The sequence below is a fragment of the Leucopleurus acutus genome (genome assembly GCF_964270905.1).
Source record: "Leucopleurus acutus genome assembly, chromosome: 1".
NCBI classification, from domain to species: Eukaryota; Metazoa; Chordata; class Mammalia; order Artiodactyla; family Delphinidae; genus Leucopleurus; species Leucopleurus acutus.
This window is the reverse complement of record NC_139142.1, coordinates 168,655,520-168,679,863: the sequence shown is the minus strand read 5'-3', so window position 1 is coordinate 168,679,863 and position 24,344 is coordinate 168,655,520. Positions and strand designations below refer to the sequence as shown.

The following is a 24,344-nucleotide window of genomic DNA, read 5'->3' as shown; positions in this document are numbered from 1 at the left end:
TTCTATGCCTTGATAGACCGTGTCTTTCTAGTGTTGAATAACATTCCATTGTCTGGATGTACATTTTATTTATCAATTCACCTTACCGAAGGACAGCTTGGCTGCTTACAAGTTTGGCAATTATGAATAAAGTTGCCATAAACATCTGTGTGCAGGTCTTTGTGTAGACATAAGTTTTTAACTACCTTGGGCAAACACCAAGGAACATGAACACTCACTCATATTGTAAGAGTATGTTTAGTTTTGTAAGAAACCGTCTTACTGTTTTCCAAAGTAGCTGCACCATTTTGCATTCCCACTAGCAATGAATGAGAGTTCCTGTTATTCCACACCCTCACCACCATTTGCTGTGGTCAGTGTTCCAGATTCTGACCATTCCAATAGGTGTATAGTGGTCTCTCATTATTTTAATTTGCAGTTACCTGATGACAGATGATGTGGAGCATCTTTTCATGTGCTTATATGCCATCTACATACCTTCTTTGGTGAGGTGTCCGTTAAGGTCTTTGCCCAATTTTTTAATTGGGTTGTTTGTTTTCTTATTGTTGAGTTTTACAAGTTCTTTGTATATTTTGGATAACAGTCCTTTATCAAATATGTCTTTTGCAAATATTTTCCTCAAGTCTATGGCTTGTCTTCTCATTCTCTTGACATTATCTTTTGCAGAATAGAAGTTTTTCATTTTAATGAAGTTGGCTTATCAACTATTTTATTCATGGATCATGCCTTTGGTGTTGCATCTAAACAGTCACTGCCATACCTAAGGTCATCTAAGGTTTTCTCCTAGGTTATCTCCTAGGAGTTTTATAGTTTTGTGTTTTGCATTTAGTTCTTTTATATATTTTGAGTTAGTGTAAGGTTTGTGTCCACATTCAGTTTTTTGCATGTGGATGTCCAGTAGTTTTAGCACCATTTGTTGAAGAGACTATCTTTGCTCCATTGTATTGCCTTTGCTCCTTTGTCAAAGATCAGTTGACTACATTTATGGAGGTCTATTTCTGGGCTCTCTATTCTGTTTCATTGATCCATTTGTCTATCCCTTCAAGACTAATACACTGTCTTGATTACTGTACCTTTATAGTAGTCTCGAAGTCAAGTAGTTTTAGTCCTCTAACTCTTCTCCTTCAGTATTGCGTGGACTATGCTGGGTCTTTTGCCTCTCCACATAAACTTTAGAATCAGTTTGCTGTTATCCACAAAATATTATGCTGGGATTTTGACCGAGATTGCATTGGATCTAAAGATCAAGTTGGGAGAAACTGACATCTTGACCATATTTAGTCTTCCTATCCATGAAAATGGAATATCGCTCCATTCAACTTTACCTAAAAAAGATTTATGTCCTATTTTACCTGGCCTTTCTAGGTGTTTTTAAAAATAAATTGAATACTTTATTTTAAAATAATTGTAAATCACATTGATCTGTAAGATAATGAAAAGAAATCCTATGACCCTGTTTCCCCCAAATGATAACATCTTGCAAAACCGTGTTACAATAACACAACTGGGATATTTACATTAATACAGTCAGAATACAGAACACTTTTATTACCCCAAAGATCCCTCAAGTTGCCTCTTATAGTCATACCTTGTTTCCAACCACCCCCAACTCTTCTTTAATACCAGGCAATTACTGATCTGTTCTCCATTTCTATAATTTTTGCCATTTTAATAATATTATATAAATGGGATCATATGGTATGTACCCTTTGGAGAATGGCTTTTTGTACCTCAGCATAATTCTCGGAGATTCATCCAGGTCATCGCCTGTATCAGTGGTTAGTTTCTTTTTACTGCTGTGTAGTAGCCCATCGTACGGATATACTATAGTTTGTTTAACTAGTCACCCACTAAAGGGCATCTGGGTTGTTTCCATTTTGGGGATATTATGAGTAAAGCTGTTAAAAACATTCAGGTTTTCATGTGAAAACAAGTCTTCATTTCTCTGGGATAAATGCCCAGGAGTACAACTGCTGGGTTGTATGGTAGTTGCATGTTTATTTTTTTAAGAAACTGCCTGTGGCTGTACTATTTTACATTCTCACCACCAGTGTATGAGTGATCCAGTTTCTCTGCATTCTTGCCAGCATTTCATGTTGTCACTTAAAAAAAAAAAGGTATTCTGACAGGTATGTAATAAATAATGTCCGATTGTGGCTTTAATTTGCATTTCCCTAACAGCTAGTGATAATAAGCACATTTTTTTGTTTGTTTGTTTGTTTTGTGGTACGTGGGCCTCTCACTGCTGTGGCCTCTCCCGTTGCGGAGCACAGGCTCCGGACGCGCAGACTCAGCGGCCATGGCTCACAGGCCCAGCCGCTCCGCAGCATGTGGGATCTTCCCGGACCGGGGCATGAACCCGTGTTTCCTGAGTCGGCAGGCGGACTCTCAACCACTGCACACCAGGGAAGCCCAATAAGCACATTTTCATGTACTTATTTGACATCTGTGTATCCTCTTTAGTGAAATATCTGTTCAGGTCTTTTATTCATTTTCTAATTGGATTGGTTTTTATTGTTAATTTTTTAAAGTCCTTAATATAGATCCTAGTCCTTTATCAGATATGTGGTTTACAAATATTTTCTCCCATTGATCTAGGTGCCATTACCACCAATACCACAGTTGTGATTACTGTAGCTGTATAAGTCTTGATAACAGGTAGACTGATTCCTTCTACTCTTTTTTTTCAGAATTGTTTTAGGTATTCTGTGGCTTTGCCTTTCCATATAAATTTTAGAATAATCTTGTTTAATCTACATAAAAAAAACCTTGCTAGAATTTTGAGTGAAATAAACCTATAAATCAATTTGAGCCCAGCTTTCTTCCCCACTTGGTTCCCAGAATATTGGAATCAGAGGATCTCTGTCTGAGAAATCAGAGCAGCCCAAAATAAAATAGCTAAAAACATCATCAGGCAATCAGATAGACCAGCCACATCTCCTTAAAATTAAGCTGGAAACTCTTTTCCTTAAGCATCAACAACAACATCAACAAAACAAAACAAAATAAGGGTCACCAGAAATCTTAGAAAGGTCTCTACATGAAAGATAGTGACAAAAACAAAACAGAAAACAGTAATTTGGAAAGAATTGAGACTATGCAGGGAAAAGAAAACTCCCCCCAACCCTGCCCCACAAAAGTCTTTTTATATGCTCAGAGATAAAAGAGAAGATACTGCATCTGAGAATCAGGGACAGACTGCTTTTGTTAAAAAAATAATTCAAGGAACAAAAAATATATAAGAAGAAAATAGAGAAAGAGGAAAAAAGAGGGAGATAAAATACGTACAGAATTGGAAAATAAGTTTAGGCAAATCTCCCAGAAAGTAGGGCAAATGGGCAAAGAGAGGAAAACAGTCAGTCTAATATCTGAATAATATATACATAAACATCTTTTAAAAACTAATCAACAAAAATTAAAATTAAAAGAAATATCTTCATCAAAAGTCTATATTCTCCAACATAGCTTTCAATATTCTTCACAAAATTACGCATCCTTACCTATCCCACAGACCCATACTGTAGTCAAGCAGGCTTTTTTTATCAGTCTTGGGATTTATTAATTCATTCACCTATTTATTTATAGAATAAAATATACTAAATTTCCTCTAAACATCAGTAGTAATGTTGGACACAGAATAAAGAGAAGAAAGACACCATCTATGCCACCTAAAATGTTTTTTCAATTGTGGAAATAGAAAAATAACAAAACAACACAATGAAATAAACACTCTGATGAAAGTATGTTCACAGGATCCTATAGAAACACAGAAGAACTGCACCTAACCTAGTAAATGGTAGAAACTGGCAACAAATGCTTTAAGGAAGAAATGGAGATTCAAAGGACTTTCCAAGGTCAACTACGTGTTGTTAACAACCAAAAGGAGAAAAAGGATGCTTTAGGCAGAAATAAGAGCATTGGCAAAAGATGTGAAGTGATAGGTGAGCACACATTCACCTATTTACTCATTCAATTAATAATGTGTGGGGTCCTAATCATATGTTAGATGTTAGACCTTAGAGTGGTGAAGTAAATGTCCCTTCCCTAAAAGGAGTATAATAAGAGGAAGCACAAAAGAGGAACATCAAATTTAGACCAAGATGTCAAGATAGGTTTCCTAAATGAGGATGACCTTGAAGAATAAGTGAGAATTAACCAGATACCACACTGAAAAAAGACACAAAAGTATACGTGATAAGATGCAGATGATTAAGACAATAGGTGCACAAAGAAGGGCCAGGTTTAAAATGAAGGAAAGAAGGTAAGGTAACAAATACACCATAGCAGCACTTTGAAACATCATTAGAAAATAAATCAGAGAAAAATTCAAGTGGCAAGGATCTTGAAAAGCACTCTTAAACACACAGGAAAATAAACAACAGATGAAAGCGACTAGAGTAAAAGTAGAAGACAAACAGAAATAACAAGTGTTCATGGAGCAAAGGACAGAATAAAGAGGCAAGAACCAACAGTAAATGATACAAGGGAAGAAAATTTTTCCTACAATAAAGAAAGATCTAAATCTGTACAACGAAAGTGGCCACCATGTGCCAAGGAAAAATAAATGAAAAGAGACTGATAGCTAGATGCAACATTGTAAAACTCCTAAGGGAAAAATACAGCCTTCTGTAGGCAGCCAGGCAGAACAAATAGGTTATCTACCAAAGAGGACAAAAAAATTAAGCCAGCTTGAGAGGTCTGTGAGCAACACTGTATATCAAACTTTATGGAAAAAGAACTTCTGAGTCTTGAGAGGGAAAATTTGTGTCTTGGGAATTTTATACCCAAATAAGCCATTCACTGTTTATGTGTAAAGTCAAGAGAAAGACATTTTCAGATATATTATATAAGGACTCATAAAGTACAAGACCCACCACTTTTTCCTGAAATTAAGAAGGCTATAAAGTCTTGCTGCTTGAAGTGTGGTCCACGGACAAGCAGCATTGACATTACCTGGGGATTCGTTAGAAATGAAAGATCTTGGATCCCACTCCAGACCTACTGAATCAAAGTTTATATTTCAACAAGATCCCTAGGTGATTCATATGTGCATCAAAATTCCAGAAGCACAGCTCAAAACATATCCCTGCAAACAAAGTGATTCGGAATTAAGAACTGAAAATACTGACAATGAACACTGAAATAATGTATGCACACAAACACAAGTTTCAACGATAGTTTGAAATATGATTATGAAAGAAAAGATATAAAGGGAATAAATGGTGCCAAGAAACTGAGCATAAGATCCAAGATTATAATAACAAAGAGTAGGAATGAAGAAGAAAAGCATAAAATACGCATCAGCTTACAAATAGAAATCAAAAGAAACTAGCATTTTATTATTGGCATTGACAGTTATAAAGCAATTATTAAAGTATGGCTTTCAAACATCTTACATTTAATCATCAGTAATATAAAAACAGGAGATATATATATATATATATATTTCCAAATTACCAGAGGTAGAATTCCAGCAAAAAAAAAAAAAAAGCATAAAAGAAAAGAGAGAATGAAAGATTTTAAATAGTGATGTTAAGTCAAGCACATATATTGAGCTCTTTCCCCCTTATAAATGCCTAGTGAAATGACCAACAAAGTATATTAATAGGTCAACAACTCTCCGTCATAGCTGGAAATTCACACAGGCTATACACAAGCCAGAAACTTCAACATGCATGTGAACAAGACTAAATTAAAGGATGGTATACAAATACACTATTCACTATACACAAAAGAGAAGGCTGCCTTTGAAGTAAGTGGAACGGATCCACAGGAGAAACCACCAATGCTCACTAAATCCAATTGACAGATGATGTAGCCAGAACTCCTGGCAATCAATGCCGTGGGAGTGGCTAGTATAAGACAAAAATGTAGACGCATATAAGATCCAACTGGATAGGGGGCCCTGTGAAACACTCAGTGCCTGTATGGGTTGGGGTACTCTGGAAGGGTTAAGGGAAATGTAGGTACTGCAGAGACTATCTCCAAATAAAGGAAAGCCACAAAAATTCATTAGCAGAAAGGCAATGTTCCTTCCCACAAATGCCTTCCACTGCAGCTTCTATTCATTCTCCATATTGATACAAAGCTGCAATAGATTTAAAGCAATGATTCTTACCCAAACAGAAGAAAGGCATTTTTCCCATGGAGAGTGAGAACTCAGTTAACAAAGGACTTGATAAAACCCTAATTCTAATCTAGATCCCTGATATTTGGAGATACACACACACACACACACACACATATACATACACATAATTATACATATAAACATATTAGATTTTTAAAAAATTGTTCTTATTTCTTTAATAATGATCCTAGGATCCTTTTCCTTCTACCTGGATAACTCCCTTTAGCAATTCTTTTAGCACAAGCCAGATAGTAAAGAATTATCTCAGTTTTTGTTTGTCTCAAAACATCTTTATTTCACCTTCACACTCGAAGGATATTTTTGCTAGATAGAGGATTCCACTGTAATAGTTATTTTCTTTCAAGATGTTAGGTAATTTCATTATCTTCTAATGTGAAGTTAGCAGCCAACATTATCTTTTCTCCTTTGATGGTAATGTGTCTTTTCTCTCTGGCTTCTTTTAAGATTTTACCATAATGTGTTTATGCATATTTATTCTCTTTAGGGTGTGCAGAGTTTCTTGAATTTGTGGCTTGATATCTTTACAGCAATAACTTTTGGAAATTTTGGGAAATTCTTGGTTACTATCACTTCAAACAGTACTTCTACTCTATTCTCTATGTCTCTTTTCCTTTTAGGACTCCAATTATACATGGTTTAGACCTTTCCATCTTGTTCCATATATCCCTTACTCTATGTTCTGTTTTCCCCCCACCCTATAATTTAGCCTGGATATTTCTACAAACCTATACTCTCTTCTACTGTTTCTAATCTGCTATTATGGCCATCTATTTAGTTCATAATTTTAGTTATCACTTGCTTCTATTCTCAAATTCCCATATGATTCAATTTTATGGATTCCAGTTCTCTGGTGAAATCCTGTAAATATTTATTACAGGGTTTTTGTTTTGTTTTGTTTTGTTAACACACAGGTCCAATAACTCTAGTACCTGTTTCTATAATCTGTTTTTCCTCTTGCTCTTGTATCATGGTAAGATTGGCAATGTTTTATTGAATCACTGGCATGATCTATAAAAACTTGTATAATCTCTGGTTGCTGTCATCTTCCTCCAGGGTGTCTTTTTTAAAGCTTCCTGGAGAAGGATGGAATAACAACAAATTTTATTACTCAAATTAGGGTTGAGCTAATTCAAGACTAGGTTTCAGTCTTTGTAATATCTAGTCTATTTAGGATTGGTTTTCCCTTTCTCCTAGGGTATAGTCCTTCATGGATACAAACTGATCACCTGAGATGTTTCCCAGGGCTTTGAACTCAAATTTGAAACTGACTATGAAACTGCCAATAAACCTGCTTAATTTCTCAGCCTCTTAGCAGCTGCTTTCTGCTTGGCTTTTCTGCCTCTTACTGCTTAAAAATTGGTGAATACTAGGATGAAAAATGTGGCTCAGATAAAGTCATTTTTCTGCATATCGCTTACTTGCAGGGATCTTGCAGTCTCAAGTTCTAAGTCCACGATTATGTTTTACTCCTCAATTTCTGGTTCCCAATTACCCATCACTAGATTGTTAATATCTGTAATAGTTTTTATTACATCCAAAGTATGGTCCAAAGTGGAGTGAGACAAATAAGGGCAAAAAAGTAAATTTTTATAAAGCTACATGAATTCAATTTAAAGGCAGGTCTTTCAATCTAAGATTATGTCCTACCTTTTAATGTTAAAATGAAAAGATTCTGATTGTAATTCTTTCCTGAAAAGTCTGTGATGGTAGACCACAGGTGAGTTTTTGTTTGTTTTTATTTTTGTCTTTATTTGACCGAATAAAAAACTGACAACCTATATTAGTTCCAAATATGCGTTTATTGAACAATTTACTAGTATTTGAAATCCAAAAGTCTGAGAATCAGATTCTTTACCTTCTTCTTCAACATTGGCCCATTCTGCTTTCTCCCCTGTCTATTGTCTTTTAGGCATAAAAGCTGCTTTTCATTTCCTGCTCCAGCACCTTTACATATGCTGGCCTCACTATCTGGATTTCATGTCCCATAACCCTCCACCTTTCATATAATTGACTTCCTCTCAGCAGCTGGGTCTCAGCATAGACCCTCGGCACAAAGGACTTCCCTGGATAGGTATTATCTACCCCCTTGACACAAATTTTAATTACACATAATTTGATTACATACTTGTTTACTGTTTGTCCCCCTAGATTATAAGAACCATGAGGACAGGCTCTGTGTTAGTTAAACTCCTTACCCACACCAAGGCATAAAAAGCATCCTGGAGCTGCAGACTTAGATAGCATAAGGATTTCTGAAGATTTCTTTGAGAAATCTATGCTATGATCCTACCCCCTCACCCTGCTCCAACAGAAAGAGAAGGGATGAGGGCTTCAATCTGCGAACCCCCAATTGAGAGGCAGAAATTTTAGGGGCACCAGCTGACACGTGCCTCTTGCAGTTGGTCGGTGTCTAACTCACACCTGAGAAATTTAAGGGCTGAGAGCTCAGCTGCAGTGGCCTGTGTAAGCAGAGCAGGTGTTGCTGCATTGGCTCCTAGAACTGGAGAGTTTGTTTAGCAAAGTTCACAGGAGGGTTCCCAGTGAACCAGATGTGGGCCGCATGCAAGAGAGCCAGCATGGGGTTGTCTTAGGAACGAACATACCAAGACAGCCGCTGAGGGGGTGAGTAGACATAAACAGGAAGAAGCTGGGAGTATGCCTAGGTGTCCAAGACTAGGAAAGAGCAATGTTACCAAGTCAGAGGATTGCGAATACCACATCTCAAGCGAATTGCAGGCAAGGATCCCAAGGGACTGGGGGGGAAGGAGGAGACACTCTCTCAGAAAAATCCATCAAAGTGCTCACGATAGATGAAGCTGGCTTTAAACACCTACTAAACCAGAGAACGTCAATACCTGGTCACTAAAGTCAAGGCAGAACTCCCCTCCTCCTTCTCCTCTCCTCTTGCCCAAATCTCCTTTTCTGAGTAAGTACAGAGAAGGTAGAAGGGGCTGAGCAGTAGCCCTTCCTACCCAGAGGCTTTCCAGTAGCAGCCGACCCCGGTTAGGAAACAGAAGACACAAATGCACACACACACTGAGATAGATCACTTGGCAAAGTCATATTCTAGGCAAAATCAAAGTGATTTTTTAAATTAATAAAATAACAGACATGGAAGCATTTTGGTTGTATGACAAGATGAAAGTGGCCATTCATGGTCCTTAATATTGATATATTCCTCTAAATCTTTTTAACAGATGCAAGTACATACCACCTTTTTAAAAATTTTGCCTTTATCTCTTTTGCCAGTGGATAAGTAGAATTTATGGAATTTTTGTTGTTTAAGTGATGCTTGATGCTGAATAAGGACCATTGATACCGGTGATTCAAATAGACCCTTGACTGAGCTCAAAATTTTGAGCTCAAGTAGTCTCATCCCTTCTATTGCTCCTGATAATTACCTTGCCATTTATCACAGGATATGGATTTTTACATGTTGAGGGCAGGGCATGAGGGATGAACGTCAAGGAATCATAAAATGTTCTAATATGAGGGGTTTGGCTTTTATATTTAGTTGGTGACTGGGGAGGTATATACCATAAAGAAAAGACAAACGCAAATAAACCCCACTCTTTTCCCACCTGAACCCTACCATTCTTTGCAAATTATTCAGATCCCTCAGATTTGGACTGAGATGCCAAAGTCTCGCCTTCCCATGCCAGTGCCCATGCTGGAAACCTCTCCCTCAAATGACTGACCAGCGGTGGGTAAGAACTTGCTCCCTACCTAAGAAGACCCTCCCTGACCCTTGCCCACAGGAACAAAGGCCCCCTGTTACAAACCTCACCAGGATAAATACATCCCGGTACAATGCAACATCCATACGGCATGACACACTTAGAGGGCCTTTATTTCCTCAACCAAGGTAACACAGAAGAAGCAGCTATACCACTCTGCCATTGCGAGACTAATCCCCGGACTCAGTTCTGCAACCATTTACTTAGGGTTCCAAGCTCTGAGTCAGAACTTGCCCTAAAATAATGACACCAACACTAACTCCAGAAGCCTTCCCATGCTTTCCTGGAGTGGACTCAGAGACCTCCTTCTCAAAGGCCATGTCTACAGTCTCACATCTGCCCTGCTCTGTGCTGTCTCAAGGCAAAATGAGAATGTATGTGGTCACTCTTTAATATGCCATAACACAGCGACCTTGATGGAGTCCAGAGCATTTCTGCTCTATACCTTACACATTCAGGGAACGGCCATTCCCTCTTTCACTGGACAACATCCCCAAACTGAAGCTGGCTGCCATGATCTTGGAGTCTTCTTTTGTCCAGAACCAGCACATCCAGTTCCATCCACTTGGGGTTCTGTCTTACCTGAGAGCTCAGGTAAAAATCCTTGGCTGGGACTGACACTACCCCGTGAAGAATTACCTCAAATTGTCTCAAGAGCAATGATAGGGCTTCCCTTGTGGCACAGTGGTTAAGAATCTGCCTGCCAATACAGGGGACACGGGTTCGAGCCCTGGTCTGGGAAGATCCCACATGCCGCGGAGCGGCTGGGCCCGTGAGCCATGGCTGCTGGGGCTGCACGTCCGGAGCCTGTGCTCCGCAACGGGAGAGGCCACAACAGTGAGAGGCCCGCGTACCGCAAAAAAAAAAAAAAAAAAAAGCAATGATAACTGCGGGTTTCTTACAATGTACGTTTATTTTTTCAGAAGCTGATCTTACATTTTAACAAGTGTTGCTTAACATAAACATTTCTAAGCTGGGAGCACAGACCTTGCATTACCTTCTTAATCAATGGGTTGCTCAGAGAAAGTGAACCGAAAGTGATTAAAATGGCAACAACTCAAGGGTGGAACACAGAAGACTTGACCTCTTACCCCAGGTCTCAACAACTTTGGGCCAGTGACTTATCATGCCGGTCTCCCCTCCCTTAAAGCCCAAAGTGTGGAGTGCCCCAGCTGCTGCAAGCTGGGAGTCTCATGTGGAGGGGTATGGCCACACTCATCAAAATGTAGCGATTACTATTTAAATATGGTAACTTGGTAACTTACACCACCATCATGGTACCTTCCAAAGCCAAGAAGCCCAGTTGTCTTCCCAACCTCACCCATCCAAAGGTGCTGACACCCCACAGAGAAGAACAGGAAAAGCCACCACTTACCTGCCAGTCAAACATCTCCGCAGAGAATAGGACGCTCCTCCCCCACAAGTCCGGGAGCAGTCACTCCAGTCACCCCAAGCATCCCAGTTGCTATCTTTGTCTTCATCCGAACGAGTGTTTCTTGAAGTCTGTAAAGTGAAAAAATGCAATAAATTATACACAAAATGCTAGAAATATCCCCAAAGCTTTCCCAGCTTTTCCAGAGTCTTACTCTAAGCTGTTCACAAAGACTAAAGTTGCCTAAAAATGCATTGTTTTGGAATGGCTACATTAAAACACACACACACACACACACAGAGAAGATAGTTTTATATGGAAACTCATGACACATGAGTACCTTTCCATCTCATGAAGGTTTTATCCAGATGGCTTCCAAGCTCAGTTTTAAATTTGAAATTTTATCATTCCAAAAGTTAAATAAATTGGCTAAATATAAATAATATTTATTACTATTATTTTGTTTTTATAACTTACAAAGCAGGGTCCCAGCTTGTACCTAAGAAATTCTCTCCATTGTCTGTCATCTAGACCGGTGCTTACTCTAAAGAAACCATTTTGCAGGAGGATTTGTGGAACCTCCTGAGAGAGGCTTCACCCCAAGAAAACAAAGTACATAAAGCTTCAGGGTCCAAGAAAATAGAGAAAGTTCAATTATGAATGCTGTTTGTATTAATTTGTCTTCTGAACTTGCCACCATTGACTTATATCAAGATACTCTAAAGAAAAGAGAACGGGGTAGTTAAAAAATTTTAAATATGTAGATAGATTTAGATATGAAAAGAAATGATGTACAAAACATTACAAAGAGGACTAAAGGAGACTCGAATAAATGGAGAAACACGTAGTCCTAAACAGCGGGACTCAATACCGTAAAATGTTAATTCTCTCCAAATTAATCTATAAATTTATGATAACTCCGATCAAAATCCCAAAGGGGATTTTTTTAGACCCTAACAAAATGATTCTAAAGTTCATCTGGTGGAGTAAATGTCTACAAGAGCCAAGAAAAAACTGTACAAGAAGGAAAATTAGAGGGAAATTGCCTCAATTCAAACAGTATAGAATTGGCATAGCAATAAGCATTCAGATCTATTAAGGTAAGAAAGAGAAGAGTCCAGAAACAGACCCAAGTATAAGGACATCACACAGAACCACAAGTCGGTGTGATGAATGGTTTAAAGGAAAATAATAGATAACTTCTTCACAGAAGACACCAAAATGAATTCAGAGATATTCCAGAAATTAATATTTTGAATGCTGAACCCATAAAATACTAAAAAAGCTATAGATTAAAAGTCATACAGGCTTGATGTAGCAAAGAGTGTCCTAGATGTGTCAACAAAGGTAGAAAACCCCAAAGCAAAAGACTGGTAGATTGAATTACATTAAAATAAAAACACACATAGCATTTTCTCTCTCTTCACCTATAGATAAAGGAGTAAGTATATGAACATCCACACGAATGCTGTAGTAAAAGTACAAGTATGTGGGCTGGAAGAAAACCCACCAAATTGCCTCTAAGGATGGAGGGAGCACGACTCGGCGTGCACCCTGTTGGGGAAGGACACAAGAGGAATGCCAACAGAACATTTTATTCCCCTCCCAGCCCTCCCCCAAAAGATCTGAAGCAACTGTGACAAAAAGTTCAACTCGATGAAGCCAGGTGGTGCTATAATAGTTGTTAGTTTTATCTGAACTTTTACGGATTTTGAAATTTCTTTTAAAACATACTTTGAGGGGGCTTCCCTGGTGGCGCAGTGGTTAAGAATCCGCCTGCCAGTGCAGCGGACACGGGTTCGAGCCCTGGTCCGGGAAGATCCCACATGCCGCGGAGCAACTAAGCCCGTGCGCCACACCTACTGAGGCTGCGCTCTAGAGCCTGAGAGCCACAACTACTGAGCCCGCGTGCCACAATTACTGAAGCCCAGGTGCCTAGAGCCCGCGCTCCATAACAAATAGAAGTTACCGCAATGAGAAGCCTGTGCACCGCAACGAAGAGTAGCCCGCTCACCGCGACTAGAGAAAGCCCGCGCACAGCAACAAAGACCCAATGCAGCCAAAAAAAACCTTTGAGGGTAAAAGGCAATCTTTAGAGAAGAATGTAAGCCTATATCATATTTAATACAGGTAAATGTGTACATGCCTAGGGAAATGAGTAAGAGGTTAATTAAAATGTTAGCAGTGGCTACTTCCAGGTGCTAGGAAATTTAAAATTCTTTTGTTCTTTTGTCTCTGAATTTTAAGTTCTTTTTTTTTAAGCCAACACTTTAATATTTTAATTGAAAACAAGCAAGGAAGCAAACAAAACCACATCCTGTTGACATACAGAAAAGCTCAAGTCAGACAGGACTTAATAGGTGAGTTCTAAGCTGGAAACCAGGAGAGTTTATGAAGGAAACCCTGACATACTAATAAACCGAAGCATGGGACTCAACTAGATATTGCACAGATTTCCTTAAGCCCTTAGGCCAAGTTACCTCATCCAACCAAAAAAAAAAAAAAAAAAAAAAAATTAAATTAAGAGAGGGATCTGTAGAAAGGACCTTCAAATGTGAAATGAATAAATAATGACTGGAAGCAAGGAGATTTTCCAATAATTTTCATCCATATCTCACCGGTCAGTGGGTTTCCTGGCTTCTGACCAAGCTACCTATTTATAGCACAGTAAGCAGCCCTACTAGAGGCAATATTTCAGCAACAGTCAAGTGAAAGGAAAGAATACCTGGCAACTGATCAAGTCTGTCATCGGGAATAAGGGCCAATTAAGCCCATACTATTTACTGTTCTAATTAGACCACTGTTCAGTTCGATTTTCTACACTAAACGTCACCAAACAGAACTGTGTCCTGTCTATAATGTAATATAAAATAAAGTTTGAATTCATAAAAAATACAATAAGCAGTTTAATACACTCATCTGGGCTTTTAGGTTGGTGAGTCCAAATCATTTCGGTAAACGTTTAAAATACACACAGCTGAAACTGATTTTTCATTTTGTCACTGGATATACTGATAGGTTCAATGTGAAAAGTTGAAAAACATCATCATATATAGTTTAAAATGAAAGTTGAGAGTTCTTTGCAATGTTGTTTTAATTTGTTTTTATTCCCACTATCCCATCTGTTCAGTTTATAGTTAGAGTCAGGTTTCTTTCCATAACTTCTCCACCTCTACTTACAAAAAAAAAAAAAGAATCTTTATTCTAAAATAACTAAAATAGGCAAGTTATAAATGCAGACATTTGGTTTCTTTGGTTGAATCAGTAAGATATTTTTCCCCTAAGAAAACAGAGAGAAACTGACATCTCAGGAGGGTTCCTTGAGTTTTTCTCCTCTCCTTGGCCATGAAGACGGTCCGATTTTGCTTTGAAACCCCACTGCTATTTCCTACCAGCCAGTCCTCCTGCCCTTCTCATCATTCTTCGTTTTCCAAAGAGTAGCAATAATATCCCCGATTTCAACCCAGTTCTCATCTCTCCCCTTTGATGCCAGCAGCATGATGATAACACAAACGTTCAGAAAAAAAAAAAAAAAATCTCATTGGAGCTGAGCAAAGAGTCCCCAGGGTCATTTCTGAACATTTATATTTGTGTATTCTTCTTTATAGCCACACAGAACCTGCTTCCCTGGAACTTACATCCTCTAGAGCAGCGGACAGTTGAGTCTCCATCCTCTTCTACAGAAGAAACCTTTTCAAGCTTTCTCAAACAATCTGGTACCTTCAACTGTCCCAGCTCTCTCACGAATATCTCCTCTCTCTGCGTACTCTGCAGTCTGCACATTTTTTATTTTCAAATGTAGCATCCAGGACATAACAGTGTATCTGAGAATAATACAGACTACATAGTGTCCCTATTACCCAGGTTTCTTTTGATGAAATCTAAGTGTCCATCTCTCCTTCTTCCCTCCTCTTCTCTTCCTCCCTTCTTCCTTCCTTCCTCCCTTCCTTCCTTCCTTCCTACCTTCCTTCCTTCCTCCCTTCCTTCCTCCCTTCCTTCCTTCCTTCCTCCCTTCCTTCCTCCCTCCCTCCCTTCCTACCTTTTTAGTCACACCATTTATTGGATTTCATGATGGAGGCAGTATCACATAATGATTAAAGGTTGTGTGACTCTGGATAAGTTTCTTAACCTTTCTAAAACTCATCTATAAAATGGAGATGACATTTTTACTCCAACAGGATTTAAATAAAATGCCATCTATAGAATGAATCACACAGCATCTCAGTAAATGTAATAAGTAAATGTCTCAATAAGCATAAGGTATGTTTCTTCAAAATAATGTCTTTTTCCAAACAATGACAGGAGAGCCAGCTCTCTTGCATTTTTACTTAGGCAAGGCTTAACATTATTCACTACTGAATTTCCTCTTGTTGGTTTTGGCCCAGAATACCAGCCTGCTGAGATCTGTTTGCACCCTGATCCTGTCACCCCATCTACAAGCCACTCTGCTCAGCTCTGCAGCTCCCATGCTCCACCCAAGTCCCTGATAAACATGCTGAACACAGCTCCCTAATCTTACAGAATTCCATGTGCACATTTCTGCTTTTTGAAAATAGTAAGTGGACCCTCATGCCAAGTAAGCAGCCAACTAATCAGACTTGGAATCGGTGAACACAGTTTAATGTTACAATAAAAATATGAAATAAAACCCAATCACCATCACCAAGTGTTAGGAGGTAGAAAGAGTGGTGGGGTGGGAAGAAACCAGCCGTTAGGAGGAACTGGATCAGGGACCATAGGGTGGGGTCTATATTCTTGGGCTGGTGAGTCTCCTGAGAGAAGAGGTATTGTATTTAGCAGCCCCACTTTGGCCAGCCCCAGCTCTGAAATCTAGTGACAATAAAATATGGTTGACTGATATCAGCCCCATGTTTGACCGGATGGTCACCCTGCAGAGGCAACTTCTATGTTTGTAAGTTGGTACCACTCATTCCCAATTCCTTCTTTTCAGACATCCTCATGATCTGTCGTAAGTAATTATTTAAACTCCAAGTTATTAATATTTTATAAGGTAAGTTGTTATCTGAACCCTATCTCTAGACTTCTTCCCCCAAGTCTGAGTCAACCAACATCATATCACTCAGTGACCCTGTTCTGGGCCAGACTCTGAAGCGGGCATGGAGAAAGAACTGAAGAATCTGGCCCTGCACAAAGCGGCGACCATGTATGTACAGAGTGAGCACCCCTTGCCAATAGTTTTCCTACATTCTTTCTAACCTTCTCAACAAACCCTTGAGGTGGATATTACCAATCCCCATTTTATAGCTGAACAACTGTAGCTTCCAGAACGACGTGTCCGAGGTGTGGGGGAGCCCGGGCAGAACCCCTTCCTGTCTGACCCAGACAAGGCTTGCCTTTTGCTCGTGGATGCTCCTCCCCTGCCCTTGTGGACCAGAAATCCAGTCAAGGGCAGCAGCCAACCTGTCTATCATCACTCGTAGCTAGCATTTCACATCTTGGATCGAATACAGCTGCTGCTGTGATTCACTTGACCACAACATTCTTTTGATATCTCAATGAAGTCGTTTTACTTTTTTTCCCCTCTCTATATTGCAAGCAGAGCTACACTTCTGTTTTTCAAAAAATATTTGATTTTATCTAAGTTATTCCACGAGGAATACGCGTTCTTGACTGACGTTCACAGACCGGGACGCATTTGTTAATTTTCTCACACAAACGTATACCAAGGGCTTGCAAAGTTCAAGGCTCGGGGAAGATGAGCATGGATCAGGCCCTCAAGACAGTGAGTAGCACGTGAGAGAGGCTGAAGGGTTGGGCAGAATCAGCCCTCAGTCACTGAGAGCAACAGACACAAGGACCCAGAGCAAGGAGATGACAGAAGTAATTTCTACCTCGGTTAGGAATGCCAGGGCGCATACTTTCCAGGGAACACACTAATTCTGCTGGAAGCACCTGGCAGAGCCTCACAGGTCCCCATCAGCTTCTCTCATGTAATGGGATTGCAAGTGCATTCTTAGTTTTGATTCTTCTTTATTTTCTAATTATAATGGAATTACAACACTTTCCTATTTTCTTCCTTTTGCTCATCTATATTTCCCAGTTTTATACGATGAACATGTATACTTTATGCAATAAAACACCCAATAAAAGTTCTTTTTATAAGGGGTGGGAGGAACACTAAAGAGGAACCTTATGAAAATATATCCAAAGAGGTAAAATGCACTTTGTGCTGTTTGGTTAAAACTATCAGGCTTAAAGATCTCTTAGAAAGTCATATTTTCCTAAGTAAAGTTCTAGCTAGGGAGTATATTTTGGATGAAAAATTCAGAAAAGATATTGTTTACTCATTATATAATAGGACTGGTAGAAGCCAAAAATACTGTAGGAATAAGTCTGCTCACATTCTCATAAAGACTCGAGGACTTCTTGCCTTCTTGGATCCCCATGCATAAATCAAATCATAAAATATTTCCCTGACAGGTCTTAAATCTGTGACTTATAATGAACAGCACAGCTCTACCAGTCTTGCAAAAACGTTAGCAATTAAACACAGATTTCACGCATAAGGTCACTTATCGGAAATGCTATATTAACAGGTCCATATTAAAAACAACTCAAAATAAAATAGGTTCCACTGGGATGTTACTTCTCAGACATCAAATAAAGGTTTATTCCAGCATTACCACAAAGGTTATTGCAGGAAATGACAAACAACCCAGATTTTAACAGTAAATACATTCTTTCAGGTCAATACTACCTTAAGATCTTTAACAACAAATTTTTAAAAATATGAATTAGGTAAATGACAAAGTGTCACTGAAGCTGTCACAGAGACTCAACAACTCAGTTCAACCAGAACACCTAAAACACTAACATAGCTAAAGCTACATGCTAGGCATACACCTCTGTCTTCTTGGTCCATTCTATCCTCTAATGGAAGGTACATATATCCACACATCATTACCCTGATGGTCAATGACCACTTGCTAGCATTTGGTCTACCCTTTCCTAGCCAATGTGTTACCTATTATTTTACCACCTTCTTAAAGCCCTTCACTGATTCCTCAGGACACATGTTCTGTACGTCCAGGCTCTCCATGACCTGCTCTGTCTCATCCTCCTGCAGCTCAGGCTCACACTGCATCCCATATTCCAAGCACACGATATTTCTCATTATTCCCCAAACACAAACACGTTTGCTAAGTCCTGCTTCCTTTGGCAAACCCCAAAACAACACCAAGACCCTCCTCTTAGAGCAGCTCTATTTGCAGGTGACCAGTGAGTGAAGATACAGAACTAACTAACAAGCCCTGCTTCCCTGAGGCTGAGGTCAGTGTGGTCCAGGATTGCTTCTGAGAAAGCATCCTGCTCCCTGGATTTTTCCTGCCAGCCCCACTATACAGGAGGCTGGCCCCAGTTCTGGGATTCCTCACCTCCTTGAGTCTCCTCCCCTAGTCAGCCCGGCATAGACTGACCTGGTTTTATGTACTCCAGTCACCCTGGCTCTCAGATTGCTGGATTAGAGATTGATTCCACCTATTGTTCTAGTAAAAGAAAAAAATACCTCCCACAAATGTTATGAAGAGGTTCCAAATCATGGCAACCAAGGCTTCTCCACATCAAGATGAAGGAACACCAACTAAACACTCTAGACTTCTGAGAGTGAGACAGGCCTTCTGTATACAGCAATCCAGTCCGTTATATTAGGTCAGAGAACTAGGTCCCAGGGGGAAAGAGGGCAGATTCAGATGGGGATAATTTGAGAAGCATTTTAAAAACACACTTTGCTGTACAGCAGAAATACAACATTGTAAATCAACTGTACCTCAATTTTTAAAAAACCCACACACCCTCTTTACTAAGATGAGAACACTGTACAGGGAAACCACAGGGCTGGTGCAACACACCGGGTCGGGTACCAGGCAGGCCCTGTGAATCAGACAATTCACATTATCTGCCTGGGCCTTGTCTGCAAGATGCGGCGAGGGCAGGCAGAGGCTGTAGGTAAAGGGCTGGCTGACAGAAGCTAAGGCCTTTGGTCAAGAATTACAGCCCACAGCAGCCTCACCAAGTGGGAGCTGGGGAAACAATTACACTTCTCTCCTCCCTCTCTCCAATCCCCTGCAGTGCTCACCATTGGCCAAACCCGACCAGGAGCCCGAGGGCAAGGGAGACCACTGATGCAGTCCGTCCAGGTCAGCCCCCCCGGGGTGAGGGCAGCACAGGGTGGGGAGCAGTGGAGAGCGGATCTGGAGAACAAAGGGAAGTTTTCCAACGCAGCAATTTATTGACTTCCTGGAATATTTTTGAGCAGAGGAGTGACTTCGGCAAACTGTATTTTGGAAAAATTACCCTGGCAGGAGTGTGGGGAAAGATTGAGGGAGGAGAGTGCACAGCTGGAAGGCCACTGTATAGGACAGGCAAGAAACAAGAGCCCAGGCTAGACACTGCCAGTGTCTGGAAGAGGAGGACATAGACTTGAGGGGTTTTGTTGTTGTCTATTTGTTCAATTTTTTTATTGAGACATAATTGACACGTTAACATTATATTAGTTTCAGGTGTACAACGTAATGATTCGTTATTTGCACACATTGAGAAATGATCACCGTTAAGTCTAGTTAACATCCATCACCATACCTAGTTACAATCTTTTTTTTCTTGTGAGGAAAACTTTTAGACCTACTCTTTCACACATGAAGTCTTAAGGAGCTAGAACCAACAGGACCTGGGTGCTGACCAGATGCAGGGAGAAAGGAGGCACCAGGATGACTCTTGGGCTTCCCGATTAAGTGACTTGTGGGAGATGTTCATCTCAGCCTCACAACCATCCTCAGCGCTACCCTTGAGGTGAGATGCTCAGTGCCCTTGGGTACAGAATGCGAGCAGTGCCTAGATTACAGCTAAGATAAAGGAAGCATACTGGTGGTCCCAGGAGGAATCTGGCCTGTGGGTCTGATCCATCTAACTATAATTGTATGGTTCACCAAAGAAAGGGAATTATTTGTTAATGTTTAAAGATATGGAGATTGCACATAAAAATCTCGATTTCTGACTTCTTGGGAAAAGGAAAGAGGAAATCAATATAGGCGTCACATCCCAACATGGTAATAACTCAGACGAAGGGTGGCCACACAGTTTTGAAGGGGCACATGCCCTCCAATTTGTACAGTCTCCATCCAGCCACTGTGAGGATTCACAGTACCTGCCAGACCCCCGGGGGTCCAACTGGGAGCTTGCTGGTGATGAATGACTGTTGGTTTGAAGGTAAGCAAGAGACATGTGTATTTGTACTGATGTCAGATTCTTCAGTCTCGCTACAGAACATCATGTTCTAGAGAGTAAGAAACATACACACAAATAACAAAAATAAAGCAAAACAGTATGCGTTGTTGTCTTCACCGGTCACTGAGTTCAGCCATGTGCACAGAGAAGCAGCGTTTAAGAAGTTATTCTATGGTGCTCAGTGTCTAAACTCTACTCCCTTTGCACCCCTGGGCTTTGTCTCTGGGGTATTTCAGATATAAAATATTAGTGTATTTAAGAAGCTCAAATAAAAATGCCCGAAGCATAGACAAATCATATTCTAGAACACGCCTGTGCTATCACTAACACACAGATCATCGCTGTCCGCAGGGAGCCCATCGTAGGAACTACACAGGCCACCTCTGTACAGCACCCCCCCACAATCCTATATTAAGGATGAGAACATCTAGGTTACTTTATTTCCATTAGTGCAATGTTCCTGGCTACTAGACAAGTTAGAAAACAACCATAGCCTCCAACTGTAGCGAGAGGCATAAATAAAGGTGACCTAATACAATGGGGTTTAGTTTAGTTTTGTTTTGACTGTATTTTTTTTGTTAAAAAGAAATTCCTAAATACAAAGCTACTTTACATGAAGACAGACTTAATAGGATATTATCGATGATACTTTGGGAAGTCATCATGAAGCATGTATGGCACATCAGGTAAGACTGAATAGAAAGGAGAAGCAGATGTAGCCAAATATAAAAGTCTGATGGAGAGTAACGGTAGGCTGGGTAATATGGACCAACCATCCCACTAAGAACAACTAGAAAAAGCAAAAATATCCTCCATAAATGAAATAAAGACATTTTCAGACAAAAATAGAGAGAATTCACCATAGGTAGACCAGTCCTAAAGGAAATACTAAAAGGTGTTTTTAGGGTTAAAGGAAGCTTGGAGATACGGAAAGAAATGAAGAGCAAAAAATGAAATGGTAAAGAAGAATGTGGGTAATTCTAAATAAAGAGCAACTATATAAAACAGCATTTATCGTGGCTTGTGGAGTTTAAAATATGTATATGGCATTAATATATAACAACAATGGCATATGAATCAGAAGAGTGATAAATGACATTAAAGTACCCTAAGATACTGTATCACCTAAAAAGAGGCTGAAAGGACCAATTAATATTTGACTTTGATAAGTCAAGAATACATGTTTTGCTAAAAATAGAATTATCATATGATCCAGCAATCCCACTCCTGAGCATATATCCAGACGAAATTACAATTCAAAAAGATACACGCACCCCTATGTTCATAGCAGCACTCTTCACAAGAGCCAAAACATGGAAACAATCTAAATGTCCATCGACAGATGAATGGATAAAGAAGATGTGGTACTCACGGCTAGCAGGGAGGGAGTCCGGGGAAAAGTCTGGACCTGCCGAAGAGGCAAGAGACATTTTCTTCCCTCTTTGTTTCCTGGTGCGTGAGGAGAAGGGATTAAGAGCGCTGCTAAAAGGCGCTCCAGAGACACGCGTGAGCCGCGGCTAAAAGCGCGGACCCCAGAGACGCGCAGGAGACGCTAAGGCTGCTGCTGCCGCCACCAAGAAGCCTGTGTGCGAGCACAGGTCACTATCCACACCCCCCTTCCGGGGAGCCTGTGCGGCCCGCCACTGCCAGGGTGCCGGAATCCAGGAACAACTTCCCCGGGAGAACGCACGGCGCGCCTCAGGCCGGTGCAACGTCACGCCGTCCTCTGCCGCCGCAGGCCCGCCCCTCACGCACTCCGTGCCCCTCCCTCCCCCGGGCCTGAGTGAGCCAGAGGCCCTGAATCAGCGGCTCCTTTAACCCCCTCCTGTCTGAGCGAAGAACAGGCGCACTCCTGCGACCTACACGCAGAGACGGGGCCAAATCCAAAGCTGAGCCCCTGGGAGCTGTGAGAACAAAGAAGAGAAAGGGAAATCTCTCCCAGCAGCCTCAGGAGCAGCGGATTAAAGCTCCACAATCAACTTGATATACCCTGCATCTATGGAATACATGAATAGACAGCAGATCATCCCAAATTGAGGAGGGGGACTTTGAGAGCAAGATTTATGATTTTTTCCCCTTTTCCTCTTTTTGTGAGTGTGTATGTGTATGCTTCTGTGTGAGATTTTGTCTGTATAGCTTTGCTCCACCATTTGTCCTACGGTTCTATCCATCCGTTTTTTGTTTTTGTTTTCCTTAATAATTATTTTTTATTTTAATAACTTTATTATATTTTATCTTTAAGTTACTTTATCTTCTTTCTTTCTTTTTTCCTTCCTTCCCCCCTTCCTTCCTTCCTTCCTCCCTCCCTCCTTTCTTTCTTTCTACTTCTACTAATTCTTTCTTTCTACTTTTTCTCCCTTTAATTCGGAGCCGTGTGGATGAAAGGCTCTTGGTGCTGCAGCCAGGAGTCAGTGCTGTGCCTCTGAGGTGGGAGAGCCAACTTCAGGACACTGGTCCACAAGAGACCTCCCAGCTCCACATAATATCAAATGGCGAAAATCTCCCAGAGACCTCCACCTCAACACCAGCAGCCAGCTTCACTCAACGACCAGCAAGCTACAGTGCTGGACATTCTATGCCAAACAACTAGCAAGACAGGAACACAACCCCACCCATTAGCTGAGAGGCTGCCTAAAATCATAATAAGTCCACAGACACCGCAAAACACACCACCAGACGTGGACCTGCCCACCAGAAAGACAAGATCCAGCCTCATCCACCAGAACACAGGCACTAGTCCCCTCCACCAGGAAGCCTACACAACCCACTGAACCAACCTTAGCCACTGGGGACAGACACCAAAAACAACGGGAACTACGAACCAGCAGCCTGCAAAAAGGAGACCCCAAACACAGTAAGATAAGCAAAATGAGAAGACAGAAAAACACACAGCAGATGAAGGAGCAAGATAAAAACCCACCAGACCTAACAAATGAAGAGGAAATAGGCAGTCTACCTGAAAAAGAATTCAGAATAATGATAGTAAAGATGATCCAAAATCGTGGAAATAGAATAGACAAAATGCAAGAAACATTTAACAAGGACCTAGAAGAACTAAAGATGAAAAGATGAAGCAAACAACGATGAACAACACAATAAATGAAATTAAAAAAACTCTAGATGGGATCAATAGCAGAATAACTGAGGCAGAAGAACGGATAAGTGACCTGGAAGATAAAATAGTGGAAATAACTACTGCAGAGCAGAATAAAGAAAAAAGAATGAAAAGAACTGAGGACAGTCTCAGAGAACTCTGGGACAACATTAAACACACCAACATCCGAATTATAGGGGTTGCAGAAGAAGAAGAGAACAAGAAAGGGACTGAGAAAATATTTGAAGAGATTACAGTTGAAAAGTTCCCTAATATGGGAAAGGAAATAGTTAATCAAGTCCAGGAAGCAGAGAGAGTCCCATACAGGATAAATCCAATGAGAAATACGCCAAGACACATATTAATCAAACTGTCAAAAATTAAATACAAAGAAAACATATTAAAAGCAGCAAGGGAAAAACAACAAATAACACACAAGGGAATCCCCATAAGGTTAACAGCTGATCTCTCAGCAAAAACTCTGCAAGCCAGAAGGGAGTGGCAGGACATATTGAAAGTGATGAAGGAGAAAAACCTGCAACCAAGATTACTCTACCCGGCAAGGATCTCATTCAGATTTGATGGAGAAATTAAAACCTTTACAAAGAAGCAAAAGCTGAGAGAGTTCAGCACCACCAAACCAGCTTTACAACACATGCTAAAGGAACTTCTCTAGACAAGAAACATAAGACAAGGGAAAGACCTACAATAACGAACCCAAAACAATTAAGAAAATGGGAATAGGAA

The 24,344-nt window shown here is 40.3% G+C and overlaps 1 protein-coding gene across 1 annotated transcript in view; it reads right to left on the bottom strand.

Annotated features, from left to right (window-relative positions):
• Positions 1 to 24,344, bottom strand: part of ADAMTSL3 (ADAMTS like 3) — a gene marked incomplete at both ends in the record, with an annotated part of 539,369 nt that overhangs the window by 247,266 nt on the left and 267,759 nt on the right. Inside the window, 1 exon segment of the mRNA XM_082852534.1 lies at positions 11,264 to 11,391. Within this exon segment, the coding sequence (XP_082708660.1) occupies positions 11,264 to 11,391 (128 nt within the window).